Consider the following 27,505-nt stretch of genomic DNA (forward strand, 5'->3'; position numbering starts at 1 on the left):
TGACCTGTCATACATTTATTTATTACCTTGTATGATTACAGCACATATTATAGATTCATTATAGTAACAGATTCAGCATGAGATTACAATGTATACTTGATCCCATATTATAATAATTCAAGTTGTCGACATTTGATTTCTGATAGTTGTCGGTTGGGTACGCGAGTGAAGCTATCCATCTTAGGCACATATTTCTCAGGTGGAGTTGTTAGTTTTGCTCTTATATCCATGCTGTGTTTATCAAGACAGAGTGAGTGGGTCTTGAAGCCAATATCCTCTTGTACACGCGCAAGTTGTTTGTACAGAGCAGTCAAAGTATCTCTGAAACACAGGAATAAGAATTAAAGTAACTATAAAGCTTTGCCTTCATTTTTTAAATCTTCTGCTCTCAGCAAATTCCACCATTTATCGCAATAATTCTACACTTCACACTCAGCTGCAACATAATCTCACAATCTTAAATTCCAGAATTCGCCATGATAATTTCCTTTCTCAGCTGACACATTGATGAGGCTCTTAGGGCAGGGCAATTAAAGTTCTTGCTGCAATTTTCTTCTCACCTCAGTTATGCCACAGTTGGGGAGGCATCAAATGATGCACCTGCTTTCGCAAATGACGCAGTGGGGCGTAAAGTGATTCGCGGGATTGGTTCTGATTTTCGTGATTGGTGCCGATTTTCGCGACTGGCGCCGGTTTTTGTGACCAGTGCCATTTCACAAGAAATGGGCAACGTTAATGTATTTAAATACTGTTTAACATCTGTTTAACGAGTCCGGCGCTTAAATGTCGAGGCTTGTTTCCGCCCCGCTCCCCCCCCCCCCCGCCCCTTTATGACCTCGCCGGGAAAGGTTCTCATCAGCGAGGAATAGACATGCTCCCCATAAACGGGCAGCAGTCGACTTGGCCTCACCGGTGATAGTGGAAGCCATTGAGGGCTCCAGGGAGGCCAAGGGCAAGGGGGTGTGCCTCTTGGGCACTGTCAGATTGGGACCTGGGCAATGCCCACCAGGCACTTGGACAGTGCCAAAGGGTGAGGGGGTGTGGAGCCAGTGGGGACAGTCCAATGGGGAGGGGCTAATGGGGAGCTGACCACTGCCATTCTGCAGCAATTGGTGGGGAGGAGAGCAGCGGGGCCACTATCGGTCTGGACAGTGGAGAGGGTTGGCAGGGACTGTATCTCCGCAATTGCAGTGGGGCGGAGGGTAGCTGCTTCTTGCTGCCTGCATTAGTAGGGCCTTAGAACTCTCTCTTTTCTGTCCGACCCCTGCTACTGCTAATGTGCATATGCAACATCAGAAGCTTGCACATATGCACTACTTCCCTCTGCAGGCTTTCGGGTGCGTTAAGCGCCACCCACAGGTTTCTGCAGTGAGCAACAGGTCGCTCAGAATTTTGCAGGCGGAGTATGTGTGGGGGGCTGGAAACACGTCCAAAAGATGGATCTGAAACTTGCCCTGTTTCAAGTCCACCCAGTACTTTGTCTACACAATCGTTCAATTTTCTGATAATTATCTAATTAGAGTTTTTTTTGTGGGTGTAAATCAAATTGGCGTAGAAGGAAATTTTGAGTCAAGATGTTTGGCTTAGAGTATAAGTAGTGTGTTCATTGTACTTTTAATAAAGAAATTGTGGGAGTGCAGAAGAGAATGCTACATAGTGATTGAACACGAGCTTGAGAGTGTGGAGCAGCAGTAGAGCACAGGGCTGAGAGCACAGAACGGCGGTTTAACACAAGTCTAAACTTGTGTTCTGCAGAGGTGGAAAGCAAGTCCAAAATTGTGTTGCAGTGGTTATAAGGCAGCAGTTAGAGATCAGCAGTTGAGCTCTGACAGTTGAACCTCGGCAGTTAAAGAGTATGGAGGTCTACACAGTCCTATTTTGCAGATGGTTTACTTCAACTAAATAGTTCAATTACTTTCAACTGCCAAGTAATTATAGAGCCTCACAATTATTACAGGGTTATTTAAGATAAAGTAGTGATGGTATTTATATTCTTTGATTTTTGCATAGTAAAATTATTTTGATTCAAATAGTGAACCTTGTAATTTCATACTTCCATTAAATATTGGAATTTTCAGTGTTCCAGAAGAAACAAAAACATTACTAGCCTGTAGGGAGATCAGAGAACCTAATATTGCATTACATTTATATATTTGATGGAAGAAGTGATCCATTGCAATTATTACATACCATTCTTCCAGTTGTGTCTCTTCCTTCAAGATAAGTAAAAGTGCTAGTTTTAAAATGAAAAAAGAGGCTTTCATAGGGGCATAAATGAACATACTAGATATTTTCTAACAGTAAGAGTGTTTGAGCATAGTGGCCTGGTTACAGTTGTTAGCTACCTTAGGGTCAGTGGTGCATTTATTGGACAGGTAGAGCATCATAAAATAATTTCAATTGGCTAATTCCTAATCAGTTATATTACGAGGATGGAAGGTTGGGTAACAATTGGAAAGAAACAATCTGCAAGGTTACAGTGGGAGAAGACAGGAGAATGGCATTAATTGAAATGCTCACTTGGAGAATCAATGTAGGCACAATGGGCTGAATGGCCTCCTTCTGCACTGTTAGAATTCTGTGATTCTGTCAAGTAAGTCATTTTAGTCTATTTTTAAAGTTATTTATATGTGATTATCGAGCCCGGGACTGAATTCTCCGGGCCCAAAAGCATCTCCCACCCCACCAGTGCAATTTCACCCTGGCAGGGTTTAGAATAGCTCCCTAGATTCTGGGAACTAGCAGGAGACCCTATTGGAGTAAAGAGAGGCCATTGGGGCCCCCCAGAGGGTTGGGCAGTGGGGTGTGGTGCCCTGTGGGCATGGGCACCATGGCAGTGCCAGCTTGTGCCCCTGGCACTACCCAAGGGGCAACATTCCCTTGCCCAAGGGGCATCTTGACACTGCCCATCAGGCATGGGGCTGTGACAAGGGGCAGGGGGGGGTCCCAGTCGCCACACTTACGCAAGGATATTTTGGCCTTGGAGGGAGTGCAGAGGAGGTTTACTAGGCTGATACCGGAGTTAAGGGGGTTGAGCTATGAGGAGAGGCTGAATAAACTAGGCTTGTACTCGTTAGAGTTTAGAAGAATGAGGGGAGATCTCATTGAGACATATAAGATGATGAATGGGATGGATAGGATAGAGGTGGAGAGACTCTTCCCGCTCAAAGGACAGTAGGACTAGGGGGCACAGCCTCACGATAAAGGGGGGGGGGCGGTTTAGAACGGAGTTGAGGAGGAACTTCTTCACTCAAAGGGTGGTGAATCTCTGAAATTCTCTGCCCGTTGAGGTGGTGGAGGCTGCCTCGCTAAATATTTTTAAGACGCGGGTTGATGGGTTTTTGATAAGCGAGGGGATTAAGGGTTATGGGGAGAGGGCAGGAATGTGGAACTGAGCCACGACAGATCAGCCATGATCTTATTGAATGGCAGGGCAGGCTCGAAGGGCTGGATGGCCTACTCCTGCTCCTATTTCTTATGTTCTTATGATTGGTCAGGGCTAAAGGAAGGCCAGCTATTGGGGTGCACTGGGAGGGTGTTCTGCTTCCTATTGGGGGGGAGGGCTCTGCCTCTCAGGGTGAGCGTGTGGGGAGAATTGTCACTGCTGGGGGGGAGGGGGAGGGTGCTGGAGATCAGGGCACTCCAGGATGGGGGAAGAGGGGTCAGGGCTGGCCCAGGAATGCTTGTGGGGGCTGCGATCAGGTCATGGTCCGGGCTGGAAGGGCAGCACTGTGAGAGCCCTGGACTGGCCAGCAAACAAGAGGCTGACAGTTCGGGCCACTGCGCACGCACAGATTCCAGAACTGTCAGACTCTGGCGTGAATAGGCACCACCCCCCAGCTTTTAATGATATTCATAGTTGTGATCTGTGCAGTGCACAGCATGGGAGATTCGAGTCTGAACTATCACTGAAAAAACAATCGTGAATTACAGGAATTTTCCCGCCAATTCAGCACTTAAATTTTTTTGGGAGAATTGCTCCCCAGGTGTTTCAATTTCTTTTTAAAAACAACTTCGGCAGAAGATAGGCTGTTAGTCCTTTTTGATGGAATATATAAGCAACAGGAAGGGGGTAACAAGACATTAAATGAAAAAAAAATATTAACTGGGATATAATGATTTCATTTGATGATTAAAAAAGTATTCAGTGCACCATACTTCTGTTGACAGTATTAGAAAGGGCATGGTATGCCTATATTAATACACCTTTGCAAAGTCAACCATCAAAATAATGATACAACTAAATATTCCCTTTTTAAAGAGGCTAATGTGGACCTGACTAGTACTTTTTGGGCATCAGTCTAAACTTGATTTACCAGAAAATTAATACATTGATTTGTACACAGAAATCAAATACTTGAAAAAGTAGTCAGTAAGTCTGTGAGAAGAGAACATAAAGCATACTGAGATTGGGCAAGTTTCTGTTTGAGTGCATCGATGGTCCCCTCCAACTGATGAACCTCATCTACCAGTCCATACTGTGCCTAGGGGGAGAAATGACATACAATACTTAAGAAGAAATCTTTGCATCTTTATCAAGTTGCATAACATTCCATGAAGATAAATCTCCTTCAATTTTCCATTACCCATTTTTGCCTCACATCCATGCCTCACATCCATCCCTCGCATCCTGCCTGGATTCTGGAGCATTAACAACAGTTGTTCTAATATGAACATTATCTAAACAGACACAATATATCAAATGTGTCCTCCTGTAAACGTGAATTAAGAAATTGTGCAACTCGTGAATCACCATGTTACTTCCATTTAAAACAAAATCATTGCATTTACATAGTGCTTTTAGTGTAAAAGATGATCCTTTATCTTAAGGTAGTTCAAAATACAAAAGCGAGAAAGTGACATTTTTGTTTTACAGAGACTTGATTAGACACTATCCGGAGCACCTTGTTCAATTTTGGGCACCAAATACTAGAAAGCTGTATTAGCCTGGGAGAGCCATGGAGAATTAAAGAGTTAAATTATGAGGGCTGAGTGCGTAAAACTGGCTTATTGCTGCCTGAAATTGAGAAGGTTGATGAGTGATCTAATTGCCATTTAAAATGCTTAAGGGATGAGATAGGATAGATATTGAGAAACTATTTCCATTTGTAGGGGAATGATCTTTAAAATAGGAATTAGATCATCCAGAAGTGAAATCTACAAACATTTTCTTCTGTCCTAAAAATCTGAAACTTTCTCCTTGTGATTATGAATTAATTGAAAATTTCAGGACCGAGTTCAATAGATTTTTAGTAGGAGGGTATCAGTAAAGTTAGAGGAAAGGGGAATAATTGAGCTGAAGCACGGATCAGCCATGACTTAAATGATGGAAAATACTCTAGGGGCTGAATCACATACTCCTTCTCCTATGTTAAAAGGGTGCTTTACAGAGATGTAAAAAAATGTATGGAATTAAGGAAGGAAATATTAAGACGGGTGACCAAAAGCTTAGCCAAAAAGGTGAATTTTAAGGAGGTTATTAAAAGAGGAGAGGGATATGGAGAGGTGAAGAAATGGAGGGAATGGTGAGGCAAAGGGAAATGGAAAGGCATGAGGAGTTGCCAGGGGTTGTTGAGCTGCAAGCAATCGGAGGGGAAGGTGTGAGGCTTTAAAGGAAATTAAACATGAGGGTGAGAATTTTAAGCTGAGCTTTTGGGATGTTGAAGGAAGGTGGGGTGGAGTGTGGGGGCTAGTGTACAGGGGTTTCATCATTGTATATGTGGAAGATGATCTCGCCATTCTACTCGTGATGTCACGAAGGATGACATATACGTCAGGTAAAAAGGGAACTGAACATTGATCTTTTGGGGACTCTGGTTGCAATGGTGTGGCAATAGGAAGAAAAGCCATTTCTAAAAATAGCCTAAAGTGTTTGCCTCAAGAATTTGTGGTGGAGAAAAACACTCAGACTGGGGTATTAGTGCAACAGCATTTGGCTCAGGAGATGGGCAGGTTAGACGTACCAAACACTGGGTTGGGAACACATGCCAGAAATACTGCTAGATATTTTGTGAATGTTAGAGAGCCACCTGTTGCTGATCATCTAAAGGTGGAAAAGTTTGCTGAAAAGTCCTAATGTATTGGGTAGCAGCATATTATCTAATCAAATGGCTCACAAAGCCCCAGGTTCAATCTTTTAAAAGTGCTGAGCGAGCGGAAGTGGCCATAGTTGCTGACAGAACAACAACACCTGCAGTCCTAGGATCACAGAGTGACCCAGGTAAAAAGTAAGTGCTGTTAGGGAGGGTCTCATGGGATGGAGTTGTGAGGAGAGAGGTTCTATGGGGGTCAGTAAAAGCAGTAAGAAGTCTCACAACACCAGGTTAAAGTCCAAAGGTTTATTTGGTAGCAAAAGCCACTAGCTTTTGGAGCGCTCGCTGCTCCTTCGTCAGGTGAGTGGAAGTGGGAATAATCAAGACTTGGTTACCTGTAAAGACTCGCGTTCCAACCATTATTTTGTAAATTGAATGTGTGTCTTTATATGCCCTGTTTGTGAACACAACTCCCACTCACCTGACAAAGGAGCAGCAAGCACTCTGAAAGCTAGTGGTTTTTGCTACCAAATAAAACTGTTGGATTTTAACCTGGTGTTGTGAGATTTTTTTTACTGTGTTTACCCCAGTCCAACACCGGCATCTCCACGTCATGGTCAGTAAAAGGGCAGGGGGTTGCCATTGCCCTTGATCGTGCACACAGTAGTGGAGATCAAGGGGCCCCCTCTGCTCCAGCTGGCATACATCCTAGACAGTTTAACTAATGATACAGACTGAATGTTGGCAAGCCTGCCTGGAGCTATGAAAATTGCAAAAGAGATGGAAATAGGCCCTTTGGTGGTTATTAATTGGCCACTTAAGGGATTCAGCTGGAAGCAGGGCAGGAAGGTCAATCATGGACCTTCCTGTCCAGGACCTATTTCCAGTGGAGGTGGGGAGACGCTGTGTGTCAGTCCCAACACCAACCCACTTCAATTTTGGGCCCTCTTCCCACCTCCTTCAGTTCTGGTGGGACAGAAGATTCTGCCCTTTGCGTCAGTATTTGGGGAATGCGGAGTGGTTTGGTTGTCATGCTTCCATAATCAAAACAGTCTGCTGATATTCATACATAAAGAAAAGGAACTGTGGACTCTGTTGAAATCATAAGTTAGTACTTTTTCAGGAGAGAGAAAACTGGTGTTGAAAAATCAAACCAACAGGGCTGCACGAAGAATCCAGTTACTGCTTTTTGTTTTACAAAGTTCACCACTTAGTACTTGGTCAAGACATAACAAAGCCTATTGAAAAGAGGCTAGTGTGCAGATATACCAGGAAATTATAGGACAAGAACAGCTCATCTTCCAAATGGGACTCAATTACTTCCACGTGTTTTTCACACTTTGCATATAGTGAAGGCATTAAGATTGTGCAGATGCAGTACAAAGTTCCCTGTCATTATCTTAACAATATGCTCAAAATAGCATGCCTTGTTAATTATCAAGTCTTGCACGTTCTTGATTAAACTTCCTTGGTGACCTGGGAATATCATAAAATGTAATAAGCCTTTATTCTTACTTCATCTCTGGTGAGATCAACATTAGGTCTGTAGGTACGAGTCTCAAGCCTTGTATGAGCCACTTTTAAAGGGGCAGCCTTAGCTCGAAGATCTGCTTCAAGACGTCGAATATCCTCTTCAAGATCTGTGATCTCCTCCAATATCTAAGAACAAGGACAGAGAACAAAATTTTACCATAATAACAGAAAAAGTGAATGTAGCCCAGTCCATCACACAAACCAGCCTCCCATCCATTGACTCCATCTACATACATTTTCCTCTGCTTTGGGAAAGCAACCAGCATAATCAAGGACAGCCCCCTCCCCCGCATACTGTACGTGCTCTCTTCCACTTTCCTCCATTGGGAAAAAGATACTAAAGTCTGAAAACACGTACCAACCAACTCAAGAACAGACTTTTGAATGGTCCTATCACATCATAGAATCTCTACAGTACAGAATTACAGAGAGACCTTTGGCCCATTGAGTCTGTACTGACCACAATCTGACCCAGGCCCTATTCCTGTAACCCCATGTTTACTCTGCTAATTCCCCTGTCACTCGGGTCAATTTAGCACAGCCAATAAATCTAACCCACACATCTTTGGACTGTGGGAGGAAACTGGAGCACCTGGAGGAAACCCACGCAGACGCGGGGGCAAACTCGAGACAGATAGTGACCTGAGTCCAGAATTGAACCAGGGTCTCTGGTGCTGTGAGGCAGCAGTGTTAACCACTGTCCCATATTAAGCTGATCTTTCTCCTCATCCTATCGGTAACTGCAACACTATATTCTGCACCCTATCCTTTCCTTTTCTCCTTCGTACTCTATGAATGGTGCTTTTTTGCTGTATAGCTCACAAGAAACAATATTTTTCGCTGAAACCCATGTGACAATAATCAATCAGTTCAATTCAAGTGGCTTCATGAAATCAACACCTTCATTTTTTAAACTGGCATTTTGTAGACCACACGCATACTTTTTCTTCGAATTGTAAAGTCAGAATAAAAAGTCTAGTGTAGAACATCATCATGGTGAAGAACAGTTCAAAAGATGAGATGCGTCAGGTTTGCCACGTTAGCATTTCAAATGCCTGAAGAGGTAGACAGTGAATTCTCTAGTCTTGAGATATTGGGAAAATATAATTTGGAGTAGTAAACACTGGCTTGGATTTTGCAGTCAGCAGTGAATGGATGACACCATGCATCATGCTTACAGCTATTCAAATTTTGAATGGGCTTTTGCAAGGCAATTTGTGATCTTTGGGAGTCCCTGTGCAGTGCCCCCTACTAGGTGAACAAGGCAAGTAACACAGTGCCTCTTCAACCAGCCAGAAGAATCCTTACAGAGACACAGAGCCTAAACCAGAAAATGTAGGATGGAATATTCAATTCACAGTAAAAAAAAATCATGTACAGAAATCAAAATACAAAGAAGGAAATAAATATAGGATGAAACTCAATAGTTATGAAAGTAAATTTTCAGTGCCAGAGAGACTGTTTGGTTCAATTGAGACTTACCATGCCATTAAAAATGGGCTTGCACTTGAATGGCAAAGTCCTAGTCTTTTCTGACATGGTTAATGGGCAAGTACTTCAACATCATGATACATTCCTCAAGTATTTCAATGCCGAGTCTCTTGACATGATACTGTTACAATAAAACTTCTGGAGGAGCAGGTCAAATCCGACAGATGTTTTACGATTTCTATATTTAATTATGCATCTAGCACACAAAGTCACTGTCCGACGTACTTATTGAATAACAGTGAGTGCTAGCAGTCTAAATCATTTATTCCTACTGCAAAATCCAGAGTAACATAATCAGTTTTGAATTCAAAAGGATGTAGAGAAGAGAGAGGAATACTGGATAAATATTTTACAAAGGAATGCAAAAGAATATAATGAAAATACAAGGAAATGGGATTACAGCATGTTCTTCCAGTTAAACTGCTATTACTGGCATAGGTATAACAGGTTAAATGGTTTCAATCGCTGCTATATGTGTTATGATTTGATGAAGAAGTACAACACACTAAAGTTAGATGTAACATATCATATTACTTTTCCACCTTATTTATCTGAAAGCTTGAAGTACGTGTCTATGCATTAGTATACTGTGTTCTCCTAAATACTGATTTCAAGTCCTAGTACAGCCTGTTAGAATTAACTTTGATCTAGTAAGCATCATTGGTTACAAAAATGTCCTTTAATTGGTTAGAAATGTATATTTCTTTTAAAAAAGTTGAAATACAAATAAATATGGAAACTGTATATCTAAACAGAATGAAATCTGTTACATTTTTCTCCTGCCACTTCAATTCATTAAGCGCCTGTTCAAACTCATGAATTCTCTTCCTGAAGGCAAAGTCTGTAGCAACCCGTTGTGCCTCAATTTCATTATCAGTCTGCAAAGACAAAAATCAAGAGACAATTTATAGATAAGCTTAATTTCAAAAGATGTTTGCCACCTACTAATCCTTTCCCCTTTCTGCAAGACCTCCCCACACCCCCCACCCTGACATTTACAGTTCAATTTTGTGCTGTTCTGTAAATCTGTTGCCCTTCGTGACATAATTGACCCTTTATTTTCCCTCTCTCATTGTGCTGAGGTGTGTTCCCACAATGGCATGACTGAAATTAATAAATGAATGAAAGTTTGTGGATATGTGCCAACTTCTTACCTCTCCATGGCACATATTCCCTCCATTAACGTGACCTTTGTGAAATTTTTTGGTTATTTCCCATCAATTTTCTAGTTTTTTTTCCTCCTGTTCCGTTCCCCAGTACCAAGGTGGCCCAAAATTCACTGATCAAAATGCTTCTCTTGCAACATCAGCAGCAGAGTGTGAAAAACCACCCTTGAGCAATTCACTAATCAATTTTCCCACTCTGAGAAAGCCCAGTTTAGTGTGTTTCACTTCTCAACATGACACAAACTGTATCAACAGCTTAAACCATGAAGTTTCACGACACAAACTTAACACAATGCCAGCTATGCAGGATTACTGGTCTTCAAGCTGGAGTTTATTTTGTCACAAAATAAAGGCTTTTAAATGGGAGAAGGGAAAGTCTGTGATGATAGTAGGCAGTTGCTATAGATACATATATATTTTATGTTTCTGCAGAATGTTTAAAATATCAGCTTCTTTCTACAGACAGTGTGACTGAAAAATCATTTTACTCGAGGATTGTAAAAGAAAGTTAAATACTCATTTCAGCTAGGAATTTGTTGCTTTGATGGAGCTAGTGGACTTTTGTTTACTCAAGATTCCTTGGCAGGCTCATGTGATAATGTGGTTAACATGCAGAGAGGAAAAAAACTTTTGCAGTTTAGGGTCACTGTTGGAGGTTTGCTAAAGTCAGAGGCATGTTCTTGAGAACTCATCTCTCTGAAAGCTTCAAGACAGTTAACACAATTTATAGCAAGTATGCCTGGATTTGCTAACTACTTATTTAAAAGGGGTTTTAATCTATGCATGAATGAGACTTATTTGAAACTGGAACAGTCATAAGCCATAAAGTAAACTTCTTTCCTTTCATTTTTAAATATTGTTCAACCATTAATGGTTAGACTACTTCATTTGTTTCTGCTATTGTAATGTCAGGTTCTAAAGGGTGAAGGTATAAAGTTCTCGTTAAAACTTACATATTTAATGGTGGCTGAAATTGCTTCCCGAAGACTGGTTGAAGCTTTCATCTCTGCATCTGCACGATCCTTGTTGTACCGGCTGAACATATCCCATTGCTGTTTAGTGGTGGAGCTACCCGTAACAGGGCAACAAAAAATATAATTGAAAACCATGCTCATCTGTGCCCCCACCGCCAAAATTTTAACTTATTCTCGTTTGCTCCTTTCAGAGATCATGTGAAACTTCTCACTCTGGATTCCCCACAAGTGATAAAATAGAATCATAGAATCCCTACAGTGCAGTAGGCTGCCATTTGGTCCATTGGGTCTGCTCCAACTCTCCAACAGAGCACCCTACACAGGCCCTAATCCTGTAACCCAATCTATTTACCCTACTAATCCCTCTAACCTACGTACTTTGGGGCAATTTAGCACGGCCAATCCAGCTAACTTGCACATCCTTGAACTATGGAAAGAAACCAGAGCACCCAGAGGAAATCCATCCAGACACAGGGCGAACGTGCAATTTCCATGCAGACAGTCACTTAAGGCCAGAATCGAACCCAGGTCCCTGGTGCTGTGAGACAGCAGTGCTAACCATGTGCAGCATTGCACATGATTGCACACAATTTTTATACTGGGGTCACACCGAACAGAAAGATACCAGTATCAGTGACAGGTCTATGCTAAGTTATTCAGCCAACTCAGCAATTAGCCCCAGGTTCTGGTTGCTCACTTCAGATTGAATATTTGGTGACACATGATGGTAAATTTACAATGTGAATGTTGAGTAAGGACAAATCAGATTGAGTGTGATGTTCATGATGTTGCCTGTTGAGACTCATTCTATTAAGACTTACACATGTGAAAATGTTTACTTAGGGAACATATTATGGGGTTGCTCATGAAATTATTGCTCATCATGTCAACAGATAGGAGACAAATGTTGAGTCACTGGCAAAGAAACAACTTCATGAAAATATTTACTTCAAGCCAACAGAAAAATCACAAACTCAATGTCAGTTCATAAATCTTTAGTCACAATGGCTTATTGAACCAATTGGTCATCTCAACTTCAATGCCCCAGTTTGCGCTCAGCCAAATACATTTTGGATGTTATAAATAGCCTTTAAGCCTTCAAGGTAGAGAAGAAGTAACCTAAAGCAGAGTTCCTGCTTATGAACAATATTCAATTACTAATGTACGTGTGTGCATTGATCTCCAGTGAAGACAAAGTCAGTCTCAGCAATGACACTCTGGCTGGTGATCTGTTGACTGTCTATATCTCAGCTCACAGAAAGAGTAGCCACTTGGGCAATGTGCTTCCTGGTTGATGACACCCCTGGAACTGTACCCCAATGTGGGTTAGCACCTTGATGTAAAGGGGATGGAAGGTGGAACAGAGGGTGGAAATATACAGAGATGTAAAGTCCAGAAGGAACAGAATTGGAAAATACAAAAGCATTTCTTACCCTGGAGGGATACGTAATGGGTTCGGTTTGAAGGATATATTTGGGGAATTATTGTTGAGTGATAAGGCGACTCCATCAATATCCAAAGCTTCCTTTTTATTGCTGATATCAAAGACCAGCTGCTGACGAGCTTCCATCAACAAACTTCAAAGGAAGAACAGTACATACTGTAAGTATACATGTATAATGTACAACATATATCTGGCAATCTGCTGCTAAAACACTGTTTCTGTATCAATGTAATGTAGCACAATGTGACATTCTATCAGGAGGCATTACAACATTGCTCTGACAAAGGGTCATCGAGACTTGAAATGTTGGCTCTATTTCTGTCCCGCAGATGCTATCAGGCCTGCTATTTTCCAGCATTTTCTGTTTTTGTTTCAGATTCCAGCATCCGCAGTATGTGCTTTTAACAACATTGTTTGTATTAGTCTCAAACCATACCACTTCATACCTCAATGAGCATTGCCGTTATTCTAACATTAAAGAACAGCATGTGACAAGAGGTTTTATCTCAGTAATCACAGAACCAGTGAAATCTATTGGTACAGGGCAGTGAGTTCAAATCTTTTGCGATTTGACTGACAGACTCATTGTTGTGTTGGGAATTGGTTAGGCAACAAATGGTGTTTCATCAGGAGGAGAATGTCACTAGGAACATCAATACAAGAGATGTACTTGTTTCTAAGCCAAATACAAACTAGAATGAGTAATGTCCAGCTCCTCCAGTTGAAGGAGGAAACTATGTAGTGGTGTGACAGCAACACAAGATATCAAATGGAGAAATATATTTTAGATTTTTATTTAAGTGGGTAGGGAAAGGAGTGTAGATCTTCTCAGAGATAATTTAATAAACTCCCTCCACTGCACTGGAGAGAGGGCAAGAAGAGGACTTCAACTAAAAGGGAACTCTCGAGTATGGAGAATTTAAAAGAATTTAATATTAGACAGTTTCAGGGAGTATGATTCAAACAGCTGTTTGGAGGAAGCTAAAATATCCCGCAGTTGCAGTTATTTACATCCTAAGGACTACCCGATGTAAGGCTGACATCATGGATTTGGTTGTGTGGTAACCGCCGACAGACACAAGTGTATTTATGTAATGCTTTTAATATGGTAAGTTTATCAAGCTATGTTAGAGATGCACTTACAGAAGAATTGACTGAGACAACTTAAAGCCTGCTCAGAGAGGAAGGCTTGAAAGGAGGCTTTGTAGTTGAGTTAGAAAACAGAAAGATTTTGGGAGCGAGTTCAAGAGTCTCAGATCCATGAAGCTGACTGTTTGGCCACGCATATTGGAATGGATGGAAGGAAGATGGGAAAGGATTAGGGGGGCACATAGAGATGCAGATACAATTGCAGCTGGGTGAGGTAATGGAGCTTATCCTTGCATTTCGATTCAATGCACTCAGGGAATGGGAACAAATGGTATTTGTTGAGAGCAGGGGCAATGGGCAATGAGACTGAGAGTGGACAAGATGCAGGCAGCAAAGCTTTGGACGAGTTGACTATCGTGCAGGATTAGGAAGAGTGAACAAAACATTGGAGCATTTGAGCCAAGAAGTGACAAAGACATAATCCAAAATGCTAGATTCATGTACTCACTCATGTACAATACTGCAAGAGGGTTAAAGGGAGAATAAAATGGGGAAAACAAAAAATTAATCTCATTAGTTGCTAAGAACAAAGAACAGCACAGCACAGGAAACCGGCCCTTCAGCCCTACAAGCCCACGCCGCCCATTTTAACACTCAGTGAGTGCCTTATTAAAGTCCTTCTATCTACAGCTTTTGTCCACATCTAGTGGACTCCACAATGAAGGGGTGCAAACTTAGGGAATTCTATGTGCGCCAGATTAAGGGAAGTTCAATTTAGGGACAATTTATTGACACCAATCAGCCTAAAAACACATTTTTGAGGTGTGGGAGGAAACCGGAGCACCAGAAGAAAACCCACGCAAGCACAGGGAGAATGTGCAAACTCCCACAGACATTGACCCAAGCTGGAGATCCGACCCAGGTCCCTGTGACTGCACAGCAAACAGTAGTAGTCACTGAGCTGTTGTGTTGCCTGTCAATTGGTCCAGTTTAAGCGTACACTAACGGATGTGAAGCACTAGGCAACTCTCGAAGCAACATCCAAGAGCAGCCCTCGCACGACCCACCGCGTGTATGCCCCTTGTTGGCCAACAAGGCGTACCAAATTGCCTGTGGATGTAAAAAGGAGACATCAATAAATATACAGCAGACTATACAGACATTAATGGAAGATCCCCAATAGCTCCAACTTAAGAGACAGGTGAGCCTTAAAATTCATTGGACGGCCAGTAGGAATCTATTAATTCCCAGGAACGTCCTGAGGCTCTTGATCTTCAACTAGAACATTCTTTTGTATCCCTCCATCTCCAGTCTGCTCATGTGCCTATCTAGGTAAGTCTTAAACAACCCTAGCGTGTCTGCCTCCACCACCCTACTCAGCAGTGCATTCCAGGTCCCCACAACCCTCGGTGTGAAAAACATCCCTCTAACATCTGAGTTATATCTCACCCCTCTCGCCTTGAGCCCGTGACCCCTCGTGATTTTTGCATCCAACCTGTGAAAAAGCTTCCCACTGTTCACTCTATCTACACCCTTCATAATCTTATACACCTCTACTAGGTTTCCCCTCATTCTCCGTTTTTCCAGGGAGAACAACCCCAATTTGCCCAATCTCTCCTCATAGCTAAGACCCTCCATACCAGGCAGCATGCTGATAAACCTTCTCTGCACTCTCTCCAAGGCCTCCACGTCCTTCCAGTAGTGCGGCGACCAGAACTGGACGCAGTACTCTAAATGTGGTCTAACCAACGTTCTATACAACTGCAACATTAGACGCTAGCTTTTATACTCTATACCCCTTCCTATAAAGGCAAGCATACCATATGCCTTCTCCACCTGTGCTGTCACCTTCAAGGACTTGTGAACTTGCACACCTAGGTCCCTTTGTGTTTCTGTACTCTTAACGGTCCTACCATTTGTATAAGGATTGGCATTTGCAGAGTTTAGATGCTGAATTTGGATAATTTGTTATGGTACCTGAAATAATAGGTATAAATATTGGAAGACAAGTGACTAATAATCAGAAATATTCAGTATATAGTCCACAACTGGAGGACATACCAGAGTTGTTCAAATGCTTCACTGATTTTTTGTTGAAGAGCTTTCTTTGAGCCATCGATCACTTCAACTTCCTTAAGAAGCTGTTCATGCACTTGGTCTGTCACAAGATCAATGTCCTGTCGACCTTCCCGTAAAGTCAGATTCTCAATGGCAACGTCCAGATTTAGATTCTTGGCTTCTAAAGCACGTTCTGCTTCCTCCTTACTCTGGAAAAGGTCAAAGCAAGCAGAAATCAATACGTAGACCTGAATCTGTTCAATAGTACACCAAGAACATCCTTCCCTCTATAGAAAATTCCAAATAGAAACTCCTCTATTCAGAGCACAAAATGAGGATGAAAGGAAGGAAGGTCATTCTGGGTTGTATTGGCAGAGGGAATGGAAAAGATGATCCGCCCTCTTTTTCAGCCAGGTCAGAATTGGAGACTGAGAGACTAAGATTTGTTTGCACTATATATTTTTTTTTAAAATGATGAATTTGTTATCGGGATCAGGTTGAAAGAGCTTGGAATGTTTATTTGCTCTATGAATATATGAAACAATAAATGTATTCCTGTGTCATGCAGCCAGGAAGATCTCCAATACAACATGATCTTTGTTCAATCTCAGCTGACGCTGTGGTAAATCCAGCTTTGCAATTGACTTCTTTGTGGTACAATGAAATGGAGGACAGAGACTAGCGCCTCAGTACTAACAGAGAGGTAGGAATGGGTGATAAATCTGGAAGTAGAGGACAAAATCCTACTGATCTATAAGGCAGGGTCTCATTCAAATAAAACTCTGCAGAGTTCCCCATGGCAGTCAGTCAGATTGACTAGTTCATTGAGAAGTGATCATATGAATTTAGTTGCTGACAGTAAGCCATGGAGTTGGTCATCAATGGTTGATGGATGGAGGGGATTCTTTGGAATTGCAGTGAGAGGCCACTTACCCAATTCTTCCAGTGATTAACCAAGGCAAGCTGGTGCTGGAGGGTCTGCAAAATCCTGGGGATGCTAGGGCTGAGGAGGCCCAAAGGACTACTTGTTGGTGCGGAAGGATTTCCTTTCCATTAAGACAGAGCAGAGATCAAATTTGGGATCTTCATGGTTGATACGTTTCAGGCTATGCCAAACATTGCACTACCCATATGATGTCAGGAGGTTGAACATATTCCTTTCAGTGTTATATTTGGAATTAGATTCCTATCAATTATTTTTATTCTCAAAATATCTGGTGTTTTAAAACATCTTTGTTTCATTTTATAAATGTACATACTTTCCCTCTGCTCAATGTTCAAATTCTACTGCTACACTCAAATATTGTAATTTTAACCAAAGCTCTGCCTCTCAACAGCATAGTACATGAAGCCCCCATGTACTGCATTACCATAACACCCAGGAGTGAAGACTTGATATTGTTTCCCACATTACTGTGGAACTTTTAAAATAAACTTACTTTACTTAAAGCATCTATCTCAGCGTTAAGGTCGGCAAGAGTATTCTCTAAAACTTCTTTCCATCGTTCTACCTCATCCATACGTTCGGCGAGTCTGGTGCTGTTGTCTTCTTGATCCCATTTAGTCTGTCACAAAAATGAAAATATTCACAGTTGCAACAGATACACCTGAGTAAAGCAAAAATCCTGGCATGGAATTTTGCAATTACATTGCTGCGTTTTATAACTTTAAGAACATAAGAACATAAGAAATAGGAGCAGGAGTAGGCCATCTGGCCCTTCGAGCCTGCCCCGCCATTCAATAAGATCATGGCTGATCTGTCGTGGCTCAGTTCCACTTTCCCGCCCTCTCCCCATAACCCTTAATCCCCTCTCTTATCAAAAACCCATCAACCCGCTTCTTAAAAATATTTAGCGAGGCAGCCTCCACCACTTCAACGGGCAGAGAATTCCAGAGATTCACCACCCTTTGAGTGAAGAAGTTCCTCCTCAACTCCGTTCTGAACCGCCCCCCCTTTATCTTGAGGCTGTGCCCCCTAGTCCTACTGTCTTTTTTGAGCGGGAAGAGTCTTTCCACCTCTATCCTATCCATCCCATTCATCATCTTATACGTCTCAATGAGATCTCCCCTCATTCTTCTAAACTCTAACGAGTACAAGCCTAGTTTATTCAGCCTCTCCTCATAGCTCAACCCCCTCAACTCCGGTATCAGCCTAGTAAACCTCCTCTGCACTCCCTCCAAGGCCAAAATATCCTTGCGCAGGTGCGGCGCCCAAAACTGCACACAGTACTCCAGCTGCGGCCTCACCAATGCCCTATACAGCTGCAGCAAGACCTCCCTACTTTTATATTCAATCCCCCTCGCTATGAAGGCCAGCATCCCATTCGCCTTCCTGACCACCTGCTGCACCTGCAGGCTGGGTTTTTGCGACTCATGCACAAGGACCCCGAGGTCCCTCTGCACCGTCGCCTGCTGCAGTTTTTTGCCCCGTAAGTAATAGTCCTTCCTACCATTCTTCCTACCAAAGTGGACCACCTCACACTTGCCAACATTAAATTCCATTTGCCATTTCCTGGCCCATTCGCCCAGCCTATCTAGATCCTTCTGCAGACTCTCCACACCCTCCGCACAATTTGCCTTTCCCCCAATCTTGGTGTCATCAGCAAATTTCGACACCCTACACTCGGTTCCCTCCTCCAGATCATCTATATAAATGGTAAATAGCTGAGGCCCCAGCACCGACCCCTGGGGCACCCCACTAGTCACCAACCGCCAATCCGAATAGCACCCATTGACCCCCACTCTCTGCCTCCTATTTGACAACCAATCCTCTATCCACGCTAACACCCTACCCCCAACTCCATGTCCTCTGACCTTCTGCAGTAACCTCTTGTGAGGTACCTTATCAAACGCCTTCTGAAAATCCAGAAAGACCACATCCACCGGCTCTCCTCTATCCACCGCCCTAGACACATCCTCATAGAACTCCAGTAAATTTGTCAGACACGACTTCCCTTTAATGAAACCGTGTTGCGTCTGCCCTATCAAGCAATTCCCTTCAAGATGCCTCGCAATTTCCTCCTTAATGACGGATTCTAACATTTTACCTACCACAGACGTTAAACTAACCGGCCTGTAATTCCCCGCCTTTTGCCTGGCACCCTTCTTAAACAACGGCGTAACATTAGCCGTTTTCCAATCCTCCGGCACTTCCCCGGAATCCAGCGACGTCTGGAAAATAACCACCAAGGCATCCACTATCACCTCCGCCATTTCTTTCAGAACCCGCGGATGCATTCCATCCGGTCCTGGGGACTTGTCCACAATCAGCCCCCTCCAGTCTGTCGCGCACCACCTCTCTAGTAACAGTAATGTCATTAAGACCCTCCAGTCCTACCACCTTTCCATCGCTAACACCCGGCAAATTATTCACGTCCTCCTCCGTGAAGACAGAAACAAAAAAGTTATTCAAGACCTTAGCCATATCCCCATCCCCTACCACTAGGTCCCCTTTCTCATCCGCTAAGGGACCAACGTTCACCCTAGCCAGCCTCTTCCTTTTTATATATTTATAAAAACTCTTGCTATCCTTTTTTATATTAAGCGCTAGCCCAGCTTCATAGCTTCTTCTACCCTCCTTTATCAACTTTTTTGTCAATCTTTGTTGACATTTAAACCTTTCCCAATCCTCTTCTCGCCCACTGCTCTTAGCTACTCTAAATTCCTCCGCTTTTAATTTAACACTTTCCTTCACCTCCTTCGTTATCCACGGCTTATTACCTCTCTTCCTACTGTCCTTTTTAACCATCGGAATAAATTTCTGCTGAGCACCAAGAAAGATCTCCTTAAAGATCCTCCACTGCTCCTCAGCAGACCTACCTTCCAACGCGCTCCCCCAGTCCACATTCGCCAATTCTTCTCTCATCCTACCATACTCCCCTCTATTCAAACAAAGGACACGTGTCCGGGAACCCACTTTCTCCTCCAGCAGTCACTCAGCCAACCATTATGTGCTGGCTTTTTTGGAAGTACGGTTCAATTAGTCTCACTCTTCTGCTGTTTCTCCAAAGGTCTAATTAAATGATAAATATGATTCCCATAGAAGGATGAGGAAAGTGGGCTAAATAACTTCTCTCATCTGTACTCCTTGTGAACATGTAATGGGGGAAACATCACTTTGGATCACCCAGCTGAAGGTTTGCATCATTTATATTGAGTAATCAATGTATTGAGATATGATGAGAGAGAAATGGAAAGCAAAAAGTAACAATAAAATTCAAGGAAAAAACTATAGTTCTTATTGATTTTATATATAGGTCTTGAGATGTCACTGGTTGTAGCTCTGTCCATACTACTGCACAGCTACAGTGGGAGTATTGTGTGTTTGTTGTCTTTCCAGAACATCAACATACAGATGAAGACTGAGATCTACACCAGTGAGTACCATAGATGTTGTTAATGCAATCTGGTAATCTTTAAGTTTCCAGTGAAGCTGTAAAATACATGTCTCAATGACGTGATCAGCTCACAGTGGCACGCATAAGAACACATCTTGGCCCAGGTCTTTTGAGTAGCGGCAAACAAATGATGGAAGCTGCTCATTGCACTTACTCTAGATCTGGCCAGAATTTTACCGGCACGCCCACCCAGGAATTGGAGTGGGCGAGGCTCACAGAACGGAATTCTCCATTGGCCTCGGGGTGATTTTATGAGCCTTGCCAAGCAAGGATGTAAAATCCCGGCCAGTCTCTTTGAGCTTTTACGTTAGAACATGTGCTTATTTGAGAACTCTCCAAAGAGGATCCAGAACCTGTGTGAATAGGGCCAGTAATGATGTGTTTCCTTAACTCTTCATATTGAAATATCCTTACTGGGACAAGTAAGGTGGAACCATGTATAGATGCAAATTAAAGAGAGGCAAAGAATGATGGTTTGACAGACGGAGAGAGATAACAAAGTATATTCTTAAAAATCTCCAGCAATGATTGAAATCTGAAGGAATGAGGTTCCACAATTCTAAATAATCATTTTCAGTGCCTGCTGTAGTTATGATGCATCACACTATTAAAAATTCAGTTTTAACTGTAAGCACAAGACTTGATCTTTTGTGGTATGTTTATTGGATGTCCATCATACAAAACACCACAATTTCACACCAGTCTATGTTTCCATACAGAGTCATTTAACCAGATACTCGTGTAGCAAAGCTTTCAGGAAACTGGAAAACTCAGAGCAGTGTTCGGATTTCTGCCTTTAACTGTGCCAAATGTTGCTTTCCAATTTACTCTTTAATGACTGCGGGCATTGATAGTTCATTTATTTCTCGCACAAAATTTGGCCTATTACCTTCCCAGCTTTTTGTTGTTGAAACTTTATAAATGATTTGTGTCTTACTCAGAATTTATCTTCAAAATCGTGCCTCTTCCTCAAAATTCCACATTATTCAGAATCTGTGTTTTTGTAATTGTAAATTATACTGCCTTAAATCAAACACCTGTACATTCATTCCATTGAGCCACCCACAGTCCATCAAGAAATTTTTAAAAATGTAATTGTGCATGAACTCATTCACTAACAGTATGTTCAAATCTGGTTTTGACTCCTACCTGGTTGTTGGTTTCATTCCGGAGGGCTCTGCCTTCCTGGCGGATCTGATGGGACATGTAACGCTGCCTTTCTGAATTGGTTGAAATCTGATTATTGTTAGAGAACCAGTCTGGAACAGAATACCTCTGGGCTGCCTTTAAACTTAGTGTTGCCATTTTGATACCGTGAAATCAACTGGAAAAAAAAACCTTCAGAATTATTAAAAGTTTTGACTGGGGCTGAGCACTTTCTCCTCACTTGTTGACATTGTATGTTTATTATGATGCTTTGAATAAGAACAAATGACATTCTAATAGTAAAGAAACTGGACATGCAGAGTGAATACTCTAGGTAACAAAGCATTAATCCAATTTGAAGTTTGGGTAATGAACGCAAATTTGAATAGTTAATACATAAACTTAAGACTGAGTCATAGTCATAGTTTGGTGATCATTGATACACATGATGTTCTGGGGAGGTCTTTGAAAGAGGAGAGAAGAGTGGCAAGGCAAAGGTTTAAGAAGACAATGGCAAAGTAGAGGGCTGTGATGGATGAAGACTCCACACTGATTCAGTGGACTGGAGAGGGAAGCAAACTTTCTGTAGATTAGAATCAGAGAAGCAGAGGGACAGGCTATTTGAAATACTTTGTAGTGTTGAGGAACAACTTATATTTATATAGCACCATATTTATATAGCACTTTCAATGTAATGAAATGTCACCTGGTGCTTTACAGTATCATGACAAACCGAAGTATGACAAAGTCACATAGCAGATACTGACAGGATTTTATGGTCATGCTCATCTGAAATCATAAAATCCTGTTCAAAGTTAACGGACTTCTCCACACTCCGCCCCATGCCTGTTCCGATTCCTGTGGTGAGCTGGATGGTAAAATTCCAGCCATTAGGTCAGATGACCAAAATCTTGGATCAGCTTTTAAGAAGTGTCTTGATGGAAAATGTGTGGTACAGAAGTATAGGAAGGACATTTCAGACCTTGGGGCCTAGGCAACTGAAGGAAGTTGTAAAGGTGTGGAGGGATAGTTTATTCTTCCTCCTTCATGCTCGATTTTTTTAAAAACCACAAACTTGAAATCCTTTTTTCTTTCAAACCTTTTTCAAGTTTTGCCCTTGACCAATTTTTTAAAGGACATCAGAAATAGGAGCAGAAGTAAACCATATGACTCCTCAAGTCTGCTCTGCCATTTAATTTGATCATGGATAATCTTCTGCAGTAATTCCACCACTTTCTTGCCAGTCCCCATATCACTTAACTTCCTAAGAAATCAAAATTTTTGTCCATATCGGCCTTAAATGCACTAAATGATGGAGCATGCATAACCTTCTAGGGTAGATGATTCCAAAGATTCATAACTGAGTGAAGAAACTTCTCCCATCTCAGTCCTAATTGATTGACCCCTTTTCCTGTGATTCTCCTCCATGCTCCAGATTCCCCAGCCAGGGAAAAAAAAGAACTTAGTGTCTATCCAATCAAGTCTTTTAAAAATCTTGTTTGTTTCATTGAGATGACCGCCCATTCTTTGAAATTCCAAAGATTATAAGTCCAAATTACTCAGTCTCTCATCACAGGACAACCTTCTCAATCCAGGAACCAATCTACTGAAAATCTTCACTGCACTGCTTCCAATGTAGGTACATCTTTTCTTAAATATGGAGGCCAAGACTGTATACAGTTTTCTAGATACAGTCTCACCAGTGTCCTATGGATCATGGCAAGACTTTGTTATTCTTGTACTCGAGTCGCCTGAAATAAAAGCTAACATCTTCCTGACTGCATGCTAACTTTGAGTCCCTGGTACAAGCACATCGATGTCCATCTGATCATCAACATTTAGAAGGTTCATGCCTTTAAAAATCATCCAGCTTTTCTATTCTTATGGTCAAAATGAATAGCCTCACACTTCTCCACATTATACCCCATCTGCCATCTAGTTGCTCACTTACTTAACAAAAATTAATACTAATAAAGTGCCTTTAAATGTCCCAAGGCACAGGAATGTTAGAAAACAAATTATGTCACCAAACCACATAAGGAGATATTTAGTCAGATGACCAAAAGCTTGGTTGAAGAGACAGGTTTTAAAAGAGTGTCTTAAAGGAAGAAGGTGAGTGATCAGCCGGAAAGATGTAGGGAAGATATTCCAGAGCTTGGGACCCAGGCAACTGATGTCATAGCAACCAGTGGTGCAGTGATTAAAATCAGGGATGCACAACAGGCTAGAATTAAAGAAGCGTAGATATCTTGCTGGGTTCTGCGACTGGAAAAGGTTACAGAGGGCAAGGCCATGTAGAGATCAGAAACAGGGGTGGGAATTTTAAAAATGCCTATGTCAGACTCCTATTTATTGACTACAGTTCAGCCTTCAACACTATTATTCCCATGAAACTCATCACCAAACTCCATGGCCTGGGCCTCAGCATCTCCCTCTGAGACTGGATCCTGAACTTTCTAACTCACAGACCACAATCAATAAGGATAGGCAACAACACTTTCTCTATGATAATCCTCAACACTGGTGCCCCACAAGACTATGTTCTCAGTCCCCTACTATACTCCTTTTACACCTATGACTGTGTGGCCAAATTCCCCTCCAATTCGATTTTCAAGTTTGCTGACGACACCACCATCAGTAGGTCGGATCACAAACAATGACAAGACAGAGTACAGGAATGAGATAGAGAATCTGGTGAATTGGTGCAGCAACAATAATTTCTCCCTCAATGTCAACAAAACGAAGGAGATTGTCATCAACTTTGGGAAGTATAAAGGAGAACATGCCTCTGTCTACATCAATGAAGATGAAGTAGAAAGGGTTGAGAACTTCAAGTTTTTAGGTGTCCAGATTGCCAATCAATCTGTTCTGGTCCCCCCATGCTGACACTATAGTCAAGAAAGCCCACCAACGCCTCTGCTTTCTCAGAAGAATAAGGAAATTTGGTATGTCAGCTACGACTCTCACCAACTTTTACAGATGCATATAGAAAGTATTCTTTCTGGTTGTATCACAGCTTGGTAAGGCTCCTGCTCTGTCCAAGACCACAAGGAACTACAAAAGGTCATAAACATAGCCTAATCCATCACGCAAACCAGCCTCCCATCAATTGACTCTGTCTACAATTCCTGCTGCCTCAGCAAATCAGCCAGCATAATTAAGAACTCCATGCACCCTGGATATTCTCCCTTCCACCTTCTTCCTTTGGGAAAAAAATATATAAAAGCCTGAAGTCACATACCAACTGACTCAAGAACAACTTCTCCCCTGATGCTGTCAGACTTTTGAAAGGACCTACTTTGCATTAAGTTGATCTTTCTCTACACCCTGGCTATGACTGTAACACTACATTCTCCACTCTCTTGTTGCCTTCTCTATGAATGGTATGTTTTGTCTGTATAGCACGCAAGAAACAGTACTTTTCACTATATGTTAATACATGTGACAATAATAAATCAAATAAAATCAAATCAAAATCAAGAAGTTACTTGACCAAGAGCTAATGCAGGTCAGTGAATAGGGGTATTAAGTGATAGGGACGTTATGAATTAAGACACAGGTAGCAGAGATCTGGATTACTTCAGATTTGTAGAGGGTGGGAAATCAACCAGGAGACAGGAATAAAGGAATCAGCAGTAGATGGCCTGAGATGTGGTGATGTTCTAGTGGTGGAAATAGGTGATCTTAGTGATGGCATGATTATGAGGTTAGAAGTTAATCTCAGAATCAATCTATGTCTCTTTGGAACCTCTTTCTGTCTTCCACACAGTTTAGAATCTCACCTCATTTTGTATTACCTGCAAAGTTAGATGCATTACTCTTGGTTTTATTAACATAGATTGCAAATAGCTGAGGTCCTAGCATTGATCCTAGTGACACGCCACTGGTTACAACTTGCCAACTTGAAAATGTCCTGTTTATTCCTACCCTCCACTTTCTATCCATTAACTAATCCTTCATCCAGCTAATATTCTCAACTCCATGAGTCATTGCATATTAACCTTTTGTGACCTTATTTCCAGCTTTTTCATTATCAAAGTAAATTACACATAGTGACCCCTTTTATCCACCTAAATCAGTTACAGTCTCAAAAAACTCTAATAAACATAATTTCACTTTTGTACTACCACGTTGATTTTGTCTGGTCATATTATGATTTTCTAAGCACATTGTTAAGACTTCCTTCATAATGAATTTCAGCATTTTCATGATGATTGATGACAGGCTAGCTAGTCTGTAGTTAGTTCCCTGTTTTATCTCTTCTTTCTTGAATAGAGGTGATACACTTGCTAATTTCTTCTAATCCTGTGGGAATCTAGGGAAGTTTGGAAAATCATAAGCAGTGCCTCCATTATCATTACAGCTACCACTTTTAGAACCCTATGAAGAATGTCATCAGGTCCTACAGATTTTATTTAGTTTTAGACCCTTAAGTTTCCCTATTACTTTTCTCTGCTGGTACTAATTATTTAAACTCTTTACTTTTATTAGCCCTAGGTTACCCTCTATTTCTGGTATGCAATCTGTGTCTTCCACTACAAAGATAGAAAATGTTTTTCAATGTCTCAGGTATTTCCTCATTTCCCATGATAATACCACCTGTCTCTCTGCTTCTAAGAGACCAATGTATATTTTAGTTACTTTCCTTTTTTGTATTTGTAAAAGCTCTTGCATGAGATTTTTATATTTCTGTCATTCTATTTTCCCTCCTTCTTAACCTTTTCATCCTTTGCTGGTTCTAAGCTTAAAAAGTAGTCAAAAATAATTGTCTTACAAGTTTCAATCAGACTTATCTCTACCCATTCATCAACAGTTTTGAGTACTAATGAAACAAAGAGCTCTCCAGTGCATTTGCCAGATATGATGTTCTCCATTTATGATCTTGGATTTGAATATTAATATGCAAGCTAGCTGCGAGAAGCTTGCATTATGGAGCCTGGTTTGGTTTTCACCAAATGTCCTTCCAAGTACAAAAAGATACAAAAGTCTGAAAAACACATACCAATTGATTCAAGAAGAGCTTCTTCCCTGCTGCCATCAGGCTTTTCAATGGACTTACCATATATTAAGATGATCTTTCTCTACGCCTAGCTATGACCAACACTATATTCTGCACTCTTCTCCCCTATGCACTCTACGAACAGTATATTTTGTCTGTATAGCGTGCAAGAAACAATACTTTCACTGTATTCCAGTACGTGACAATAATAAACCAAATCAAAAAGTATAGTTTCCTGTACAAGTATAAGCCATTAGAAACAACCAAGACTAGAAACATTTGTTAATTTTTCCCCTTTCTTACTCTAGTGACCTCAATTGTTACCTGGGTTGGGACCGGGTCATTCAGGGCACTCCAGCGACTAATTAAGCTTAGCTGCCTTGCCACTTGAAAAGATGAATGTTTCTCAAAGTTTTACCATTAAATCTCCTTGCAATAGTTGAAGGTAGTAATATTATCTAAAAGTTCAACCCAATATAATGAAAATAAACGTTTCCTTTACTTAGTCACACGTTACGAAAATGCCCCAGCAACCCACTCGAATACAGTTGTGACCCAGATGCTTACCAATACTATCCGGCTTCGGGAGGGGGCTGTTGTTAAGAGGGACTCTGGATCAGGTTTTCTGGATAAGGGATCTCTGGAACAGAAGGCTGTTGATTCAGGGATATGGATCAGAATGTCTGGATAAGACGGCTGTTGTTCAGGAGATCTTGGACAAAAGATCTGGCCAGGGCTATTTGGATAAGGGGGATCTGGACCAGGGGGAGAGATTTCTGAATTAGGGGGATCTGGATCAGAGATCTCTGGATCGGAGGATCTGGATATAGATGTCAGGAACACGGAACTGTTCAGGGGATCGGGGGATCTGGATCAGGGATTTCTGAATAAAGGGTATCTGGATCAGGGGGACATGGATCAGGGGGATATGGATGAGGATGTCTGTAATAGGGGGCTGTTCAGGGGATCTGGATTAGGGATCTCTGGATCAGGGATCTGGATCTCGATTCTCCGCCGGCCCTTCCAGCCGCTCCTTTCCAACACGAGCGCCGTTGCTTGGAGACCGGAGCCTTCGCACCAATCAGAAAAGCGACACTTCGATAAACACAACCATGACAACTGAAAAAGCAACAATAAAGCGGAGACCAGAAATCAATAATTCAAACTCCGCGTTTC

The 27,505-nt window shown here is 41.8% G+C and overlaps 1 protein-coding gene across 2 annotated transcripts; it reads right to left on the reverse strand.

The window, feature by feature from the left end:
* Nucleotides 1–27,354, reverse strand: tekt2 (tektin 2 (testicular)). Of its 2 annotated transcripts, XM_080211419.1 has the most exons (11): nucleotides 26,897–27,354; nucleotides 21,334–21,508; nucleotides 17,227–17,352; nucleotides 15,791–15,996; nucleotides 12,630–12,773; nucleotides 11,176–11,290; nucleotides 9,827–9,934; nucleotides 7,548–7,691; nucleotides 4,405–4,484; nucleotides 2,191–2,233; nucleotides 122–321 (listed from the first exon to the last, which is right to left on the reverse strand). In XM_080211419.1, the coding sequence occupies exons 2-11, from the start codon at nucleotides 21,487–21,489 to the stop codon at nucleotides 241–243; spliced, it is 1,203 nt and encodes a 400-aa protein (XP_080067545.1). In that variant the 5' UTR covers nucleotides 21,490–21,508; nucleotides 26,897–27,354; the 3' UTR covers nucleotides 122–240. The 2 variants fall into 2 exon arrangements, with proteins under 2 accessions (XP_080067544.1, XP_080067545.1); XM_080211418.1 differs by lacking the exon at nucleotides 2,191–2,233 and having other exon boundaries at nucleotides 1–321.
* Between the last annotated feature and the right edge of the window lie 151 nt (nucleotides 27,355–27,505).

This window comes from Carcharhinus amblyrhynchos, chromosome 24 (assembly GCF_965287045.1).
Source record: "Carcharhinus amblyrhynchos chromosome 24, sCarAmb.v2.hapA, whole genome shotgun sequence".
In the NCBI taxonomy this organism is placed as follows: Eukaryota; Metazoa; Chordata; class Chondrichthyes; order Carcharhiniformes; family Carcharhinidae; genus Carcharhinus; species Carcharhinus amblyrhynchos.